The following is a 16,610-nucleotide window of genomic DNA, read 5'->3' as shown; positions in this document are numbered from 1 at the left end:
CGTTACTCGTTTACTACACAGAGAACATCACAAACACTACGGTGTGATGCTGTTCATCAACGGTCGGAGGTGGAAAGTCTGTAAAACACTGATGCATGGATGCTTAACTACAAGAATACTAAAGTATTATTATGAATATAGATTATAGATGTAAATGACCGACAGTCAGTCAACCGACTGAAACATGGCCGTCATCGTAAGAGAACCCTTCAATAAGAACCAGTGCTATCAGTAGTTACGAGGCTAGATGCTGTATCGGTATATACTCAAAGTTCCAAAGTTCAGGAATCGGAATTGGCATCGGGAAGGAAAGAATGGTATGGTAACATCTCTAATCACCCGTTCTCCTCCCTCGCTCTGACAGAACAACGCCCTCCGGAATGAGTCCAAGCCCCCCGGACAGCCCCAGTCCCACCAGGACCCCAACCACCAGCCCGGACCCAAGCCCCCGCTGCCCGGCATGACGGACTCCGGCCCGCCCCAGACCTCCAACCAGGGGCCCCAGTCCGGGGGCCTCCCGCAGGAGGGGTCCTCCTCGGGGGGCATGGAGCCCAAACACCTCCCCGGCAACAGCCCCGGTCACCCCTCGGCCCCCGGCGACCAGGCCCCCGGGGGCCAGCCGGAGGGCGGCGGCGGCGGCGGCCACAACGCCCCCCAGCAGGGCGACGGGGGCCCGGCGGCGGGGGGCCAGAGCAGCTCGGGCCTGACGCCCCAGCAGCAGCAGCAGCAGCAGCAGCTGGCCCAGGAGCTGCTGAACATGGAGGCCAACACGGACGGGCTCTCCCAGGAGCAGCTGGAGCACCGGCAGCGCTCGCTGCAGACGCTGCGGGACATCCAGCGCATGCTCTTCCCCGACGACCGCGACGCCCCGCCGCCGGGGCCCCCGCAGTGCCACGGGGGCCCCCACGAGGGCGGCCCCGACGGCGGGCCCCGCCGGCCGGAGCAGGGCCCGCTGCAGGCCATGATGGCCCAGTCCCAGAGCCTGGGGCCGCCGGGGGGGCCCCGGCCCCAGGGCCCGCCCTTCGGACCGCCGCACGGCCCCCGGGAGATGCCGCCCTTCCCGCAGGACGACATGGGCCCCCACATGGGGGGCCCCGGGGGCTGCGGGGACGGGGACCAGATGACCCCGGAGCAGGTGGCCTGGCTGAAGCTGCAGCAGGAGTTCTACGAGGAGAAGAAGAGGAAGCAGGAGCTGCAGCACCGCCCGCTGCCGCCCGACATGATGATGCACCCCCACGGCCCGCGCGGCATGATGCGCGGGCCCCCGCCGCCCTACCAGATGGGCCCCGGGGAGATGTGGGGAGGCCCCGGGGGGCCGCCGGAGCACTACCAGGAGCGCATGGGGCCCGGGCCCCGCGGCATGCCCCAGCACATGCAGCGCATGCCGGGCTTCCAGGGCATGATGAACCCGGACATGGACGGGCCCCCGCGGCCCGGCATGGGCTGGCCCGACGACATGCCCCCCCGCATGGGGGACCCCAGGATGGGGGACCCCAGGGGCTTCCCCGGGGGCCCCGGAGGGATGTTCGGGGGCCCCGGGGGGCGGGGCGAGCGCTTCCCGAACCCCCAGGCGGTGCAGGAGGCCATGTTCCACCAGGGGATGGGCCCCGGGGGAGGGGGCCCCGGGGACAAGGGCCTCCCGCCCGGCATGATGATGGACATGCAGCGCATGATGGGCCACCAGCGGGGGGGCATGGAGCCCGGGAACATGGGCATGTTCCCCCGCATGCCGGGGGACGGGCCCATGAGCCCCTCCGCCCGGCTGCAGGGCATGGGGGGCCGCGAGATGGGGCCCGAGTTCGGCATGGGCGGGGGCCCGGGGCCCCACATGCACCCGTCCAAACTGCGCGGAGAGCCGCCCATGAACATGAGCCCCGACGAGATGATGAGGATGCGGGCGGGCGGGGGGCCCCCCATGGAGAACATGGGCCCCCAGGGCCGGCCCATGCAGGGGCCGCCGTTCCCCGACCAGGGCCAGCCGGGCGACTTCCCCATGGGCCCGGGGCGGCCCTTCCCGGGGGCCCCCGGGGGCATGAGGGGGGGCCCGCACGGGGAGCAGGGCCCCTTCGGCCCGGAGCACCGGCCCGGGGGCCCCGCCAGCGGCAACGGCCGGCTGAACCACCTCCCCCCGGGGGGGGGGCCGGCGCCGGGCCAGAGGGGCCGCAAGCCGGCGGACCTCAACGTCCAGGCGGGGGGGGGCAACTCCCCCAGCATCAACCCCCTCAAGTCCCCCCCCCTGCGGCAGGTCCAGTCCCCCATGATGGGCTCCCCCTCCGGGAACCTCAAGTCCCCCCAGACGCCGTCCCAGCTGGCCGGCATGCTGTCCGGCCCCCCGGGGCCCAACGCCCCGCCCGCCGGGGGCCCCCAGAGCTCGGGGCCCATGAAGTCTCCCCACTCCATGATGGGCTCCGCCGGGGCCTCCCCGGTGCACATGAGGTCCCCGTCTCTCCCCAACCCCTCCCCGGGGTGGGCCTCGTCCCCCAAGCCCCCCATGCAGAGTCCGGGGGTCCCGCCACAGGGGGGCAAGCCCCCCCTCAACATCACCTCGCCCAACATGATGGGCAACATGGAGCAAGGTAGGCCCCTCCCCTTCCTGTGGTCCGGTCCACTTCAGTACGTAAGCCCCTCCCCTTCCTGTGGTCCGGTCCACTTCAGTGTGTAGGCCTCTCCCCTTCCTGTAGTCCAGTCCACTTCAGTGCGTAGGCCCCTCCCCTTCCTGTGGTCCGGTCCATTTCAGTACGTAGGCCCCTCCCCTTCCTGTAGTCCGGTCGGGGTCCGGACTTCAGTAGCTCCCCAGTGGAGCACCGGTTGGCTTTATAGATACAGCTAGTTCTAATATGGTTGAATTATAATCCAACTAGTGATGGTTTTAATCCATGGTTGTATTCTGCTTGTGAACAGATCAATGCTCAGTGGTAGTAATAGGGCTCTGAATACATCTCTGGATCTACTTTCTGGGCTGACGGTGTATCTGCGTCTCAGCGGTCAACTGATTCTACTAATTCGTGCCGCCTTCTTTTGATACGAAACTATCATTCTTGCCGTAAATGCATTAATTAATCCTGCAAAACATAATGATCATCTGAACTAACGTTGGTGTGAGCAGGTCATTAGATACAGCCAGGCTAGGTGTGTCTAAGGGTGCACTCACACTAGGCAAAGTCGCCCTGTATCATACTCAAGTACGATTGCCCCCCCCCCCCCCCCCCCCCCACTGTGCCGCTGGGCCGTGCTCACACTAGGCAATCTCAAGTGGGCCTGAGTACGGTTGCCTCTTGTACATATAGCTTGCATATCCGTGCGTGTGCGCGTTTCGGCTCATTAGCATCTGTACCGTGGCCTGAGCACACCTCGGAATGTAACTGTACCTGAGTACGGATGGCGTGCTCACACTAGCCAAACGATCTAGACTTTAGGGGGCAAACGTACTCGGGCACGGTGCAGATGGCCTAGTGTGAGCGCGCCCTAAGGCTCACTCAGTTCAAACCTCTGTTAGCAGAAGGCTACAGTTTGACACTGAAACCAGAATCAATGCACGGAGCAAATTCACACCAGGCCAGCCGGCGTGGTTTTTACCACGACATGCTAATTAAAGCAACGCCTTATACGGTCTCGTTTCCGCCGTCTAGGATTACAATGGTTCTCTTCATAGCAATTTGATGCATCGTTCATCAAACACACCGCGTTCTGGTGGTAGCCACTGATTCACCGCAGTCCAGTGGCGCCCCCATGTGGTCACACGCGGAAACTGACAGCTGAGAGAGCTATGATTGATCTGTGATCTGTGTTGTTCTGTTCTGCTTCCTGTTGCAGTTGTGTTGATTTTTTTGAAATTACATTTTTGGTTATGATGCATTTATCGGGTTTGATAGATAAATATTAGTTCCCACTGCGATAAGCCCCACAGGCCGGTGGTTATCGGTTTGGGACAGGATGGAGTAATATATATATATATATATTGTAGAGCTAGAACTAGTTAGAGCCGGTTGAACGTGACGCAGGACGGCGTCCAGAGTATGGAGACATGGATCCTACCTTCTTTCATACTTAACTTAACTTAACCTAACTCTTTATCTTTTTTCATTCCTCTCCAGGTGGCAACGGGCCCCCCTCCGCGCCCCCCTCCTCAGGGGCCCCCTCGGGCCCGATGTCCCACCCGGGCAACGTGCCCTCGGGCAGCCCCTACACCATCCCCCCCGAGCCCACGCTGTCCCAGAACCCGCTGTCCATCATGATGTCCCGCATGTCCAAGTTCGCCATGCCCAGCTCCACGCCGCTGTACCACGACGCCATCAAGACGGTGGCCAGCTCCGACGACGACTCGCCGCCCGCACGCTCGCCCAACCTGCCCTCCATGAACAACAACGGTGAGGACCGGGGCCCGGACAGGGGCCTCAGCCTCACAGTCAGACCGGGGGTTAATGATCTAGAGTCCTGATAGTGGACAGATCTCTAGTTAACAAACGTACATGATCTAGATATATAGATCTAGATATTTATATAGAACTAGATCTACAGCTGGGGATAGATCTAAGTCTATGTATATATATATATATCTTTCACACTTATTCTATGTTGTACGTCCTGGCACTTAATAATAGTACTTAGCATGGTGTAGCATCTTATCCTAGCTATTTTTGTTGTATAAGGGGAATGGGTTAACCTAGTGATGGTTAGTGCTTGCCACTTGGTTCTATGAACATCCTTACTGTACCCACAGAGATATATTGTTGTTTCTCTTCTTACAACAAATGTACTTTTGTAAATTGTAGATCGCTTTGGATAAAAGCGTCTGCTAAATGCCCTAAATGTAAAGGTGTAAAATGATATTGCAGGATAACTCTGTGACGTCCTCATAACGGGCCTCATACAGAACTCCTGATCAGACATGTTGAATGATCCTTTTGTACGTTGAGCATCACTCCTAACCCGCTAACGAGCCGCCTTCCTCTTCCTCCCCCCGTTGCCGTAGGGATGGGGATGAACCATCACCAGGGCAACCCTCGCATGATGGGCCCCAACAACGCGGGGCCCATGCCGGCCCTCAGCCCCCTGGGCATGACCCCCATGGGCTCCCAGCCCCTCTCCCACGGGATGCCCCCCCAGATGCCCTCCCCCAACGCGGGCCCCAACATGGGCCCCGGCATGATGCCCCACGGCATGATGGTGTCCCACGGCCAGGACCCGGGCATGGGCCCCGGCCAGATGATGGCCCAGGGCCGCATGGGCTACCCGCACCGGGGCCAGGGCTACCCGCTCACCCAGTCCCCCTCCCAGCAGGGGCCCTTCTCCCCCCACAACGGCCCCGGGCCCCAGGGCTTCCCCGGCCACCCCATGGGCTTCCAGGGCGAGGGTGGGCCCATGGGGGGCCGCATGGGGAACATGTCCCACGGGGGCGACGGCGGCGGTGGCGGCGGCGGCGGCATGTGCAAGCCCAACCCGTCCGGGGGCCCGGAGTTCGGCGGCATGCAGGGCGGCTTCAGCGACGCGGACCTCCACGAGGTGATGCGGCCGGGGGCCTCGGGGATCCCCGAGTTCGACCTGTCCCGGATCATCCCGTCGGAGAAGCCCAGCCAGACTCTGTCCTACTTCCCCCGGGGGGGGGGCGACCCGGGGGGCAAGCAGCCACACCCCTCCGGCTTCCCCATGCAGGGCATGATGGCCGAGGGGCCCCCCAGGATGGGCATGGCCATGCAGGGGATGGGCGGCATGCCGGGGGGGCCGGGCGGGGGGATGGGGCCCCAAGACATGGCCATGGGGAACCCGGGCCACAACCCCATGCGGCCCCCGGGGTTCATGGGTCAGGGCATGATGGGCCCCCAGCACCGGATGATGTCGCCGGGGGGCCCCGGGGGCATGATGTCCCCCGGGGGGCCGGGCGGGATGATGTCCCCCGGGGGCCCCGGCGGGATGATGCAGGGGAGGCAGATGGCCCACCCGGGCCCCGGGGGCTCGCCCAACATGATGATGTCACTGCAGGGGATGGGCGGGCCCCCGCAGCAGACGATGATGATGGGCCAGATGCGGCCCCGGGGGATGGACATGGACATGGGCTTCAGCCCGGGCCCCGGCATGTTCTGACCGCGCTCCTAGAATGTTCCGGGACGTTCCACAAGCACGGAGGAGGAGGAGGAGGAGCGGTCGTGGGGGGAGGGTGAGAGGGACTCAGACCCTGGAGGAGCAGGACGCAGCGGGGTCCGGGGGCCCGGAGCCAGCGGGGGGCCGACGCTTCCTGGGGGCCGGAGTGTCCTGGGGGGGCCACGGCTCCAGGGGCCATGGGGGCGGAGTACTTTTGGCCACAAGAACTCTTCGTTTTGGGCTCATGAACTTCAGAATGTATGGATTGTTGTGCATCGATTTCGCAAAAAAAAAAAAAGAACTTTCTCGTGTTTTTTGATTATGGGACTTATGAAAGCGACGTCAAAGAGGATCAGCCTAACTCCACGTCGGCGTGGCGACGCCACAGTATATGTCTACTTTTACAAATAAAAAAAAAGTCCTGAAAGCGGTCACCGGGGAACGGAGTAAAGACGACTTGTGCTTCGTGAAGATTTAGTGGAACTCCATCTCGTCTCTCCCTCCATAGTTTGGACTGTTTCTGTACAGTATATTCCTGTGAGTGTGTGGGTGTGTGCGCGCCAGAGACTGTGTTTGTGTGGTACGTATGTGTCTGTATGTATAGGCATTCTATCAGTGACCTCTGACCTCCTACCCTACTTTCATTGGTGGAGGACTGCCCCCCCCCCCCCCTTAAAGATACTGTACCGTTTGCCATTGGTGGGCTTTTTGAATTTTAGTCTATTTTAATTTCCTTTGTAACTCCAGTGTATAACAAACCAAACGATGACCTCATTAAGATAATAGTATTATTAAAAAAAGAAAAGCACAACCGCGGGCGCCTGCAGAAGTCTTCATCCTCCGTCGTGGAGCCCACCGCTCCCGCCTGGCCGCACTTTGATCATCTCCAAAGTCCGCCAGACCGGGCGTCAGCACGGCTCTGGGGCGGCAGCGTGGATACCGTTCAGATATGTGCTCTGTGTGTTCTGCTTCCTGTTGTGTTCCTATGTTCATTTTTTTATTTGATTTTTTCGTTTACGATGCTCTTGTTGAAATCTGGGTATAACAATTTTAAGAAATCATTCCCACAGCAATAATCCCCACATTAAGGAGGTTATCAGGACGGGACGATGGGATTGGTTGATATTCTAGAAGTAGAGCTAGTTAGAGCCGGTTAACGCCAGGAAGGCTGGCCCCATGTCCGGAGTAGACACACGGAAATGTACAACTCTTAATGCTTTCCATCCAGTGGACTTCCTTCTGTTGTATAAGCTTGTCATGTGTTTCTCCTTGGCTTTGGTGCAGAATAGCCTCCCAGGGCTGTGGTGATGGACTACAAATAAAAGATATTGTTTTGGTATATACATGTTGTCCCGTGTGTGTCCAGGCTCTGGTCAGTGAGGGAGTCTCGTGGTGCTTCGTGTAAATGAATGGTTTCCCGTTATGCAGATGAGTTCAACCAGTTCTTTATTCATTAATCCACAAAGCAAAACCAAAATGTATTTGAAATAACTTAAAAGGTGAAAAAATAGTTGCCCAGTGTATTGAGCGGTGCCCTATAGTAATGCATCTTCAAGTATCAGCGGGCATCATTCACCTTCCAGTAGGCATGATGATGAAAGGCTTGCATAGGCAGACACTAAGAAACGCTCAGCGTCAGCCAAATAAAATTATAGTCGGGTTCTTAGTTTTAGCGTGAAGGTTAGCATCACGGCGGAAAAACACATCTGGATAGCCCAGAAGAACTGACCTGTGATTTGTATCCTAATCGTTGATAAAAGTTCTCATTCATGTTCGGTCTGGGATAACTTGGGAATCGGGAATAGGAAAATAGATACAATTCTACATCAGGTTTCCCTCGCTAGCATTGTGCAACAAATCGTAACTAACGTCAAGAGGTTGTTTGTCGTTGTTGGGCCTTGTGATAAAACATCCTGCTGCCTGAGGGACATCTGCTGGTTAACGAGGACCTTCACGGACGCACCGCCGGGGGGCGGGGCTCAGGGCGTGGCCACGCCCTCCGTGTTGCTGCAGCGGGACTGGTAGAGTTCAGAGGACAGGGAGCAGGCGGCCAGGGCCCGTTTGAACTCCTGGACGGGGCAGAACACACCGCTGCAGCCCGGGATCAGCTGGTCCTGAAACACAAACAACACGGCGGACAAGCGTCACTTAGAGTCCCCACAGCTGGCTGTCAGCAACTAGCTGGTAGCTTACAACAGCCTGGGAAGATCAGAACTCAGTGCTGATCAGTAGTCTAAAATCACATCCTATAACAGATATTCCACGAATAATGGCCTGTTTCCTGTTAACATATCTTATTAGTATATGCTACACGTGAACCTCCTAAAGAATTTGATTGGTTCACTATCTCGGGATATTGGCCGATATCCCATGATTGAGATCTCAAACTCGGGATATTGTTTTCAACGCGAGGGACGGTCGTCTCGTCACACTAATAACAACAAATAAACGGCTAATAAAAACATGAATCCCAGCAAAAAGTGTACACGTGTAGTATATACTAAGACAATTGTTCACCTCAGGCTCCGTGAATAGTGGTGAATAAAGCCCCGAGCTATTCCCTGCTATTCACTTCTTGTTAATAATAATAATAATAATAATAATAAAGAATAATTAAGAATAATTGTTAATCATCGACCCTAAGTTGGCATCACACAGTTCACAGCCGGTCAGAACTCCTTATGGAGTTTGTTGGATTGTGAGTCTTCCGCCTGCTGACTGAGGGGAGGGGCCCGGTCTGAAGGACCGATCAGAGCATCCCCCCTCACCTGGCCGCTGTAGGACACACCCCCTCACCTGGCCGCTGTAGGACACACCCCCTCACCTGTCCGATGTAGGACACACCTCCCCCCTCACCTGGCCGCTGTAGGACACCTCCCCCCCTCACCTGGCCGCTGTAGGACACACCCCCTCACCTGGCCGCTGTAGGACACCTCCCCCCTCACCTTTCAAATGTAGGACACACCCCCTCACCTGGCCGCTGTAGGACACACCTCCCCCCTCACCTGGCCGCTGTAGGACACACCCCCTCACCTGGCCGCTGTAGGACACACCCCCTCACCTGTCCAATGTAGGACACACACCCTCACCTGTCCGATGTAGGACACACCCCCTCACCTGTCCGCTGTAGGACACACCCCCTCACCTGTCCGATGTAGGACACACCCCCTCACCTGTCCGATGTAGGACACCTTGACGAAGGCGTCCTTGGTCTGCTTGTGCTGGTGCAGCTCCAGGGTGATGTCGGCGGCGTACGGAGGCCAGCGCATGTCAAAGATCCCCATGGCCATCAGACACGGGATCAGGGTGGTGTCGTGGGCCGAGTACAGGAACAGCTTCCTGGGTCACAGCGAGGGGAACACCGAGTCAGACTCACAGTGGGACTGGTCTGGGGCAGTGGGAGGACTGGTCTGGGGCAGTGGGAGGACTGGTCTGGGGCAGTGGGAGGACTGGTGTGGGGCAGTGGGACTGGTCTGGGGCAATGGGACTGGTCTGGGGCAGTGGGAGGACCGGTCTGGGGCAGTGGGGGCCCCGGGGGCCCTCTGTGTGTGGGGGGGCCCCGGGGGCCCTCTGTGTGTTGGGGGGGCCCAGGGGCCCTCTGTGTGTGGGGGGGCCCCGGGGGCCCTTTGTGTGTTGGGGGGGCCCGGGGGCCCTCTGTGTGTTGGGGGGGCCCGGGGGGCCCTCTGTGTGTGGGGGGACCCCGGGGGCCCTCTGTGTGTTGGGGACCCCGGGGGCCCTCTGTGTGTTGGGGACCCCGGGGGCCCTCTGTGTGTGCGTGGGGGGCCGCCTCACCTGTCGGGCTCCGCCGCCGTTCCCTGGAGCTTCTCCTCTATGTTGCTCATCAGCATGTGCAGCAGGGGGCCCACGCACAGCTGCAGGTTCTCCCTCTTGCTGGGCTCGTAGATGTGGTAGATCATGTCCACGGCCCTCCGCTCCACCGTGCTCCTCCAGGTCTGCAGCACTGCCGGGCAGGGCAGCCCGTGGGCCTGAACACCAAGGAACCACAGAGGACCACTCAGTTACAGGGCCCGGCGCAACGCTGCTGCTGCTGCTAAGGCCAGGTGCGGGGCCACGCAGCCAACCAGGAGGAAGACCCATAATGCGCACCAGCGCTGCTTCACGGAGCCCCGCCCCCGGCACCCATAGTCACCTCTCGGGCCACCATGTCGTCTCTGATGAGGATGAAGTCGACGCGCTGATTGGACGAGATGCCGAGAGCTTTATGGACGCGCTGCAGGTCGGCCACGATGTCGGGGACCGTCGCCGACTCGGCCCAGCGGTGGCTGAAACACACACACACACACACACACACACACACACACACACACACACACACACACACACACACACACACACACACACACACACACACACACACACACACACACACACACACACACACACACACACACACACACACACAAGACAGATTTCCAGTCATGATTCCTGTAATCAGACCACCCCGTTTGTCTGGGAGGTGTACAGGACGCCTTACCCTGCGATCATCTTGAGGAGTTTGCAGCCGTTGTAGTTGGGGTACAGGTTTTCAGACAGAGCCTCCGTCGTCAGGATGGGCACAGCGCCTTCAGGGCGAGAGGACAGAGAGGACATGGCAGTGAGCCGCTAACCTACCGCCCACCGGGCAGAGACAGGGTCTACGGCGCCGCCGGGCAGAGACAGGGTCTACGGCGCCGCCGGGCTACACACCGGTCTGCTGCTGCTTGAAGAGCCCGGCCACCAGGCACTTGGCCGACTCGATGGTCCTCACGATGTTGGTGGAACGCACGCTGGAGGGACCAGAGGAGACAAGCAGCGTTCAACGCGACGGAGAAACAACCATGTGGACATTATGCTGTGATGGAAACCAGAGGATGAGACAAAGCTGGTGTCGTAACAAGAACCACGTTCTGGACTGCAGACCAATAGGGTGGAATGATCACTTACTGGTTAATAGTAATAGTACTGTTATAGGAGTGCTACTTACTACTAGTAATAGTACTGTTATAGTACTACTATTAGTAATAGTTCTGTTATAGTAGTGGTACTTACTACTAGTAATAGTACTGTTATAGTAACACTAGGAATAGTACTGTTATAGTACTGTTATAGTAACACTAGTAATAGTACTGTTATAGTAACACTAGTGATAGTACTGGTATATTAACACTAATAATAGTACTGTTATAGTAACACTAGTGATAGTACTGGTATAGTAACACTAGTTCTGTTATAGTAGTGGTACTTACTACTAGTAATAGTACTGTTATAGTAACACTAGGAATAGTACTGTTATAGTACTGTTATAGTAACACTAGTAACAGTACTGTTATAGTAACACTAGTGATAGTACTGGTATATTAACACTAGTAATAGTACTGTTATAGTAACACTAGTGATAGTACTGGTATAGTAACACTAGTAATAGTACTGTTATAGTAACACTAGTGATAGTACTGTTATTGTAACACTAGTAATAGTAGTGTTATAGTAACACTAGTGATAGTACTGGTATAGTAACACTAGTGATAGTACTGGTATCGTAACACTAGTAATAGTACTGTTATAGTAACACTAGTGATAGTACTGTTATAGTAACACTAGTGATAGTACTGTTATAGTAACACTAGTGATAGTACTGGTATAGTAACACTAGTGATAGTACTGTTATAGTAACACTAGTGATAGTACTGGTATAGTAACACTAGTAATAGTACTGGTATAGTAACACTAGTGATAGTACTGGTATAGTAACACTAGTAATAGTACTGGTGTAGTACTGGTACTCACTAGACTTCGGTGGAGCTGAAGACAGGGCTGAGGAAGGGGTCTTCCTCCACGTATCTCCTCCTCAGCCTCTCTCCCAGCTCGTACAGCTGCTGCATGCCCACCGTGGTCAGCTGACCTGGGAAGGTCCCCCCCTGAAGGACACACAGGACCACACCTCAGAACGGGCCAATCAGGAGTCAGTTCTCCAGGGACACACACAACCACACCTCAGAACGGGCCAATCACGAGTCAGCTCTCCAGGGTTATGAGCGTTAGAATGGCGGCTCAAGCAGACTACAAGACTAAGGCCGGCACGTGGCTCAGGAGGTAGAGCGGGTTGGCTGGTAACCGGAGGGTTGCTAGTTCGATCCCTGTCTCCGCCTCACTGAGTGTCGATGTGTCCCTGAGCAAGGCACCTCAACCTGACTGCTCCTGACCAGCTGGCTGTCACTCTGCATGGCTGACTCAGCCGTCGGTGTGTGAATGTGTGTATGAATGGTTGAATGTGAGGCAGTATTGTAAAGCGCTCTGAGTGGCCACTGGTTAGAAAAGCGCTGTGTAAATGTAGTCCATTTACAGCCTAACAGCCTACGCCAACACAGCAAATAACAAATTTGCTTTCAGTATATCAAAGATATCTATATTTATTTGGGGGGATTTTTACCAGGCCGGAACCAGGCTAGGTTGTTGTGTAAGAGGACTGATAGCCCGCACTGTGATTGGACGAGGACAGATACTGCTGGGTGAATGTCATTCCCTCACGTATCATTTATCTTCTCTTTTGTTCCTTTGTGACGGCGGAGGCGGAGATAACACCACGACACTGAGAGTGCAGATTCAATCCAAGCTAGGCCTGAACGCTAGCCCAAAACCTACCTGGCAGTGCTGACTCTGCTAACGCCTTGCTAAGATACACAATGCTAAGTACTATTATTAAGTTCAAGGACGTAGAACGTACAATAAGTGTGTACATTAAGTGCCAGGACGAACAACATACAATAAGTGAATGACGCGTCTAGGAGAACTCTGAACAAGTGAGTCTTGCGTCTTTTGAGCCACAGAACCCCCGACGGCCCCGACTCACAGCCAGGGTGGTCTTCCTGTAGCTGTCCTCCACGGGCATGGGGGGCTGCGGGCCGCCCTGCAGGTCCGTCACCACGTAGTTCATCTTGGTGTGGGCTGGGGGGTGGAGGAGGGACGGCACCCACTGGGCCTGCGGGGGGGGGGGTGGGCGGGACGAACCGGATCGTAAAGTATCGTATCGTTTTGTTGTGGTGAGCGTTAGTTGGTAAGCAGTAGAGTTGTTCCAACACCGATACCAGTATCGGAAATTCCTCCGATGCTGCCTTAAATGCAGTATCGGCGAGAACACAAGTCTATGCGTCAATCCGATACCATCACATGACATAATTACATAATTATAGATTATAAATGCAAATTATCTAGTTCTGAAAAAAATTATGTAGACGGTAAACGACAGTGAACTGACTATAAATGACTCATCATAGGAGAATCCTTCAATAAGAACCAGTGCTCTAAGTAGTCACATTGCTAGATGCTGTATCGGTATATACTCGGTATCGGCTTATACTCAAGTTCAGGAATCTGAATCGATATCGGGAAGGAAAGAATGGTATGGGATCATCTGTAGTAAACGGATGTTGTAGTGAACTCACCTCCAGTATGTCAGGAATGGACTTGAGGGGCGTTCTGGCCCCATGCCGGAACAGAACCTGCACCAGCTTCAGCTCGTAGGGAGAGGTAGAGTGTGTGTGGACCGTGGGACAGCTGGACGCCATGGGGTCGACTTCAGTCTTCTGCTGAGACCACCACATCGACCCGAACGCCACGGACACAGAACCTAAAACACCTGCTTTGGTCCAAAGAGTCCTCATGTTCTGCTGTCGTGTCCTGGGACACACACACACACACACACACACACACAGTTAGACAGTTAGTTAGACACTTACCTCATATAAAGCAGTGGTTCTCACCTGGTGGGTCGTGAGGGGTTATTATGAGTGTGTCTCAGAGAAAAGGTCAAACCTGTAGCTTTAGACTTGTTAATAACTGCTTACTGCAAGTTAATAACTGCTTACTGCAAGCATGGTCAATACATTCTGTATGTACAGAACGGTAGAGATAATCACTTTAACTAACTCACACTGTCATGCGATAACAACAATGTCACCTCAGACCCCCCGTCTCGTTGAGTGACAGACGTCACCACCACAGCTGGAGCAGGTGTGCATCCCACCGTCCACACCTGACGTAAGGGCGGTCTCCTCCAGGACGGAGGGACCGCAAAGTAACCCCATCTGACACACAACCCTCCTGGTGTGATCCTCCGACCGCAGAGACGTCCCGTACACAACACAACTTTACCCACAATGAGGCCTCCCTCTGCGGGTTACTCACCGGGTGTGAATGAGGGCCCCTGCGCGTTTTAAAGAGGGCCCGAGTCCCGAAGAGCCGCTGGTTCTTCTGGGTCAGGGAAGGTTCCTACATGCGACCGGAAGTGTGGTTTTCTTACACCGGTAGTGAAGGCCGGTCGTGAATATTAAACACGTGACCAAGCCCAACCAATCACGGACTGGTAAGGACCCGTCACTCGTCGTCACTCCTCGCCCGCCGCGATGACGCGTTACTTTACACAACCGACTCTCCCATGATTCTTAGATATATTAATATTATATAAATATATAATATAATTATGTTACAATTGCCATTGCAACAGATTTGAAATACGACCAATTGTTATCGGTCGTATTTCATTTTTATTTTATTTCACCTTATCACATTTTATTCAACCGTTTGTTTTTCAACATTGGAGATGGTCGGATTCACGTATATATATATATATATATATATATATATATATATATATATATATATATATATATATATATATATATATTGTATATATATATATATATATGTATATATATATATATATGTATATATATATATATATATATGTATATATATATATATATATATATATGTATATATATATGTATATATATATATGTATATATATATATATATAAATTAGATATATAGTTCAAAACGAACATACAGTTAACGTTCAGGTTTGATTATAGGGTTAACAGTTGAAGTTGGGTTAAATGAATGGATGTGTAATATGAACAATATATATAAATACGAATACGGTTAGAGTGGGATTTGGTATTAACTTAAAGATTGTGTAACGTTATCGTCTGACAGGTAGGCCTAATATATTTATTATTACTTTGTTAAAGGATGCAATTATTTAAGTGTTTTGATATATTAAGACCTTGTAAACGAAAACAACAATAAAATATAGTAAATATACAGTATTTTTCATCGTTATTTAACAAAAGTATTTACAGTAGGACAAAAATAATGTGCTCGACAACCCTTTATTGTTGGAAATCAATTCTATGAGATCAAACAAATTAAATAATTAACAGTAAAAAAAGGCCATAATATAGGACCCCTTTAAACAATTGTTCACTAAACTAAACGATAGAAAAAACTGGGATGATTGGTTTACTTTCACTTAATTTGAAGACAAGATCTTATCAATGGAAATTTATTTCGTAATTTTAAGTATTACGATTATTATCCTCCATAAAGCCTAAGGATAAAGCATTGAGTTAATAAGCCTCGTAAAATAAGACAACATAGATAAAGAATAGATCATATAATTTTTCTGGTTCAGAATTCGCTTTACATCATCGAACTCGACATGCACACACATTCAAAATCTTCTACTGTACAACAAAAAATATTTTAATACTTTCTGTCTAAAGTTCTAACCCAAAGTCAGTAGCCCAGCCAATATCACAGTTATTAAATGTTATATTTATTATTTTCAGTCATCAAAAAGCGCTTACAAATCACAGACAAATCAACATGAATTTAAAATCGCATTGGACAAAAATAACACGATTGGTCTTCGCGAGGGTCTGAGAAGCAACGCAACGCTGCCCCCTAGTGGTCAGAACGAGCCTCCACAGCCTCCTAGTGGTCGAACGGACCTGCACGGCGTCCGAGTCAGAAAGTCAAAGCTTGGAAAAACGTAGAACACCGTTCAAAGGCTGCTCTCAAAGTGCACCCGATACGGCAAACAGTCGGATTTGTAGGCTTGTATTTTCCTCTCCTTCTTTGTTTTATCTCCTGGTTTACAGTTGTATTTACAGTCGTATTTACCTGCGTGTCATTATGAAGATTAAATGTACTTTCGCTATCTGAAAACATATTTTTTGATTATCTCCAGAGAGCATATTCTTGTGTGAGATTTAAAAGCGTGAAGGCACTTTAAGTAAGTTGATATTTGTGAGTAAATGATGCACATTTGCACTTCAACAGTCAATGCATGGAGTAGTTTAGCACAGTTCGCTCAGTAAGATAGTGATGCTGCAGAGTATTACGCCTAATGTATGTTTTATCGCGTTGTGAAAATACGTGATTTCCTCTACAAAGTACATTGCAGCTATTAACAAAACTCTATTTGTGTCTGTGATCACTAGGTTGAGATTCACCAGTCGTTGATTTTTTGATTCGTTGGCTCTCTGATCTCTGATCTCTGTCTCTGAAGGATTCTCCTCTTCCTCTCGTCTCTCCATCACTGTGCAACTGGTCTACAGAATGTCAGAGCAGACATTGTGAAATATCACAGCTTCGACCATGCTCTGGTCTTAAAAACAAAGTTTAGTTTTTAACATCTCAATTTTTCAACCTTGGGTAGAGTGTGTTTATGTTTTTGAATTCTTTAGTAC

General features: G+C 53.1%; 2 protein-coding genes across 3 annotated transcripts in view; one reads left to right on the top strand and one right to left on the bottom strand.

Annotated features, from left to right (window-relative positions):
- bcl9 (BCL9 transcription coactivator) overlaps nucleotides 1-7,380 on the top strand; it is a 28,855-nt gene extending 21,475 nt beyond the window's left edge. For both annotated transcript variants that reach the window (XM_084477970.1, XM_084477969.1), the window contains exons 8-10: nucleotides 365-2,576; nucleotides 4,095-4,367; nucleotides 4,973-7,380. In XM_084477970.1, coding sequence (XP_084334096.1) covers nucleotides 365-2,576; nucleotides 4,095-4,367; nucleotides 4,973-6,081 — 3,594 coding nt within the window. In that variant the 3' untranslated portion in view covers nucleotides 6,082-7,380. The remainder of the gene's footprint in view (nucleotides 1-364; nucleotides 2,577-4,094; nucleotides 4,368-4,972) is intronic.
- A 118-nt stretch (nucleotides 7,381-7,498) lies between these two features.
- On the bottom strand, nucleotides 7,499-14,374 carry acp6 (acid phosphatase 6, lysophosphatidic). The gene is made up of 10 exons (XM_084478361.1): nucleotides 14,263-14,374; nucleotides 13,521-13,755; nucleotides 12,929-13,057; nucleotides 11,866-11,996; nucleotides 10,786-10,865; nucleotides 10,574-10,661; nucleotides 10,229-10,361; nucleotides 9,871-10,064; nucleotides 9,252-9,417; nucleotides 7,499-8,192 (listed from the first exon to the last, which is right to left on the bottom strand). The coding sequence occupies exons 2-10, from the start codon at nucleotides 13,737-13,739 to the stop codon at nucleotides 8,058-8,060; spliced, it is 1,275 nt and encodes a 424-aa protein (XP_084334487.1). The 5' UTR covers nucleotides 13,740-13,755; nucleotides 14,263-14,374; the 3' UTR covers nucleotides 7,499-8,057.
- Between the last annotated feature and the right edge of the window lie 2,236 nt (nucleotides 14,375-16,610).

Source organism: Micromesistius poutassou, assembly GCF_964030765.1.
Source record: "Micromesistius poutassou genome assembly, chromosome: 14".
Lineage (NCBI taxonomy): Eukaryota > Metazoa > Chordata > Actinopteri > Gadiformes > Gadidae > Micromesistius > Micromesistius poutassou.
Note: the sequence above shows the minus strand (reverse complement) of the source record. Positions and strands in the feature narration are given on the sequence as shown.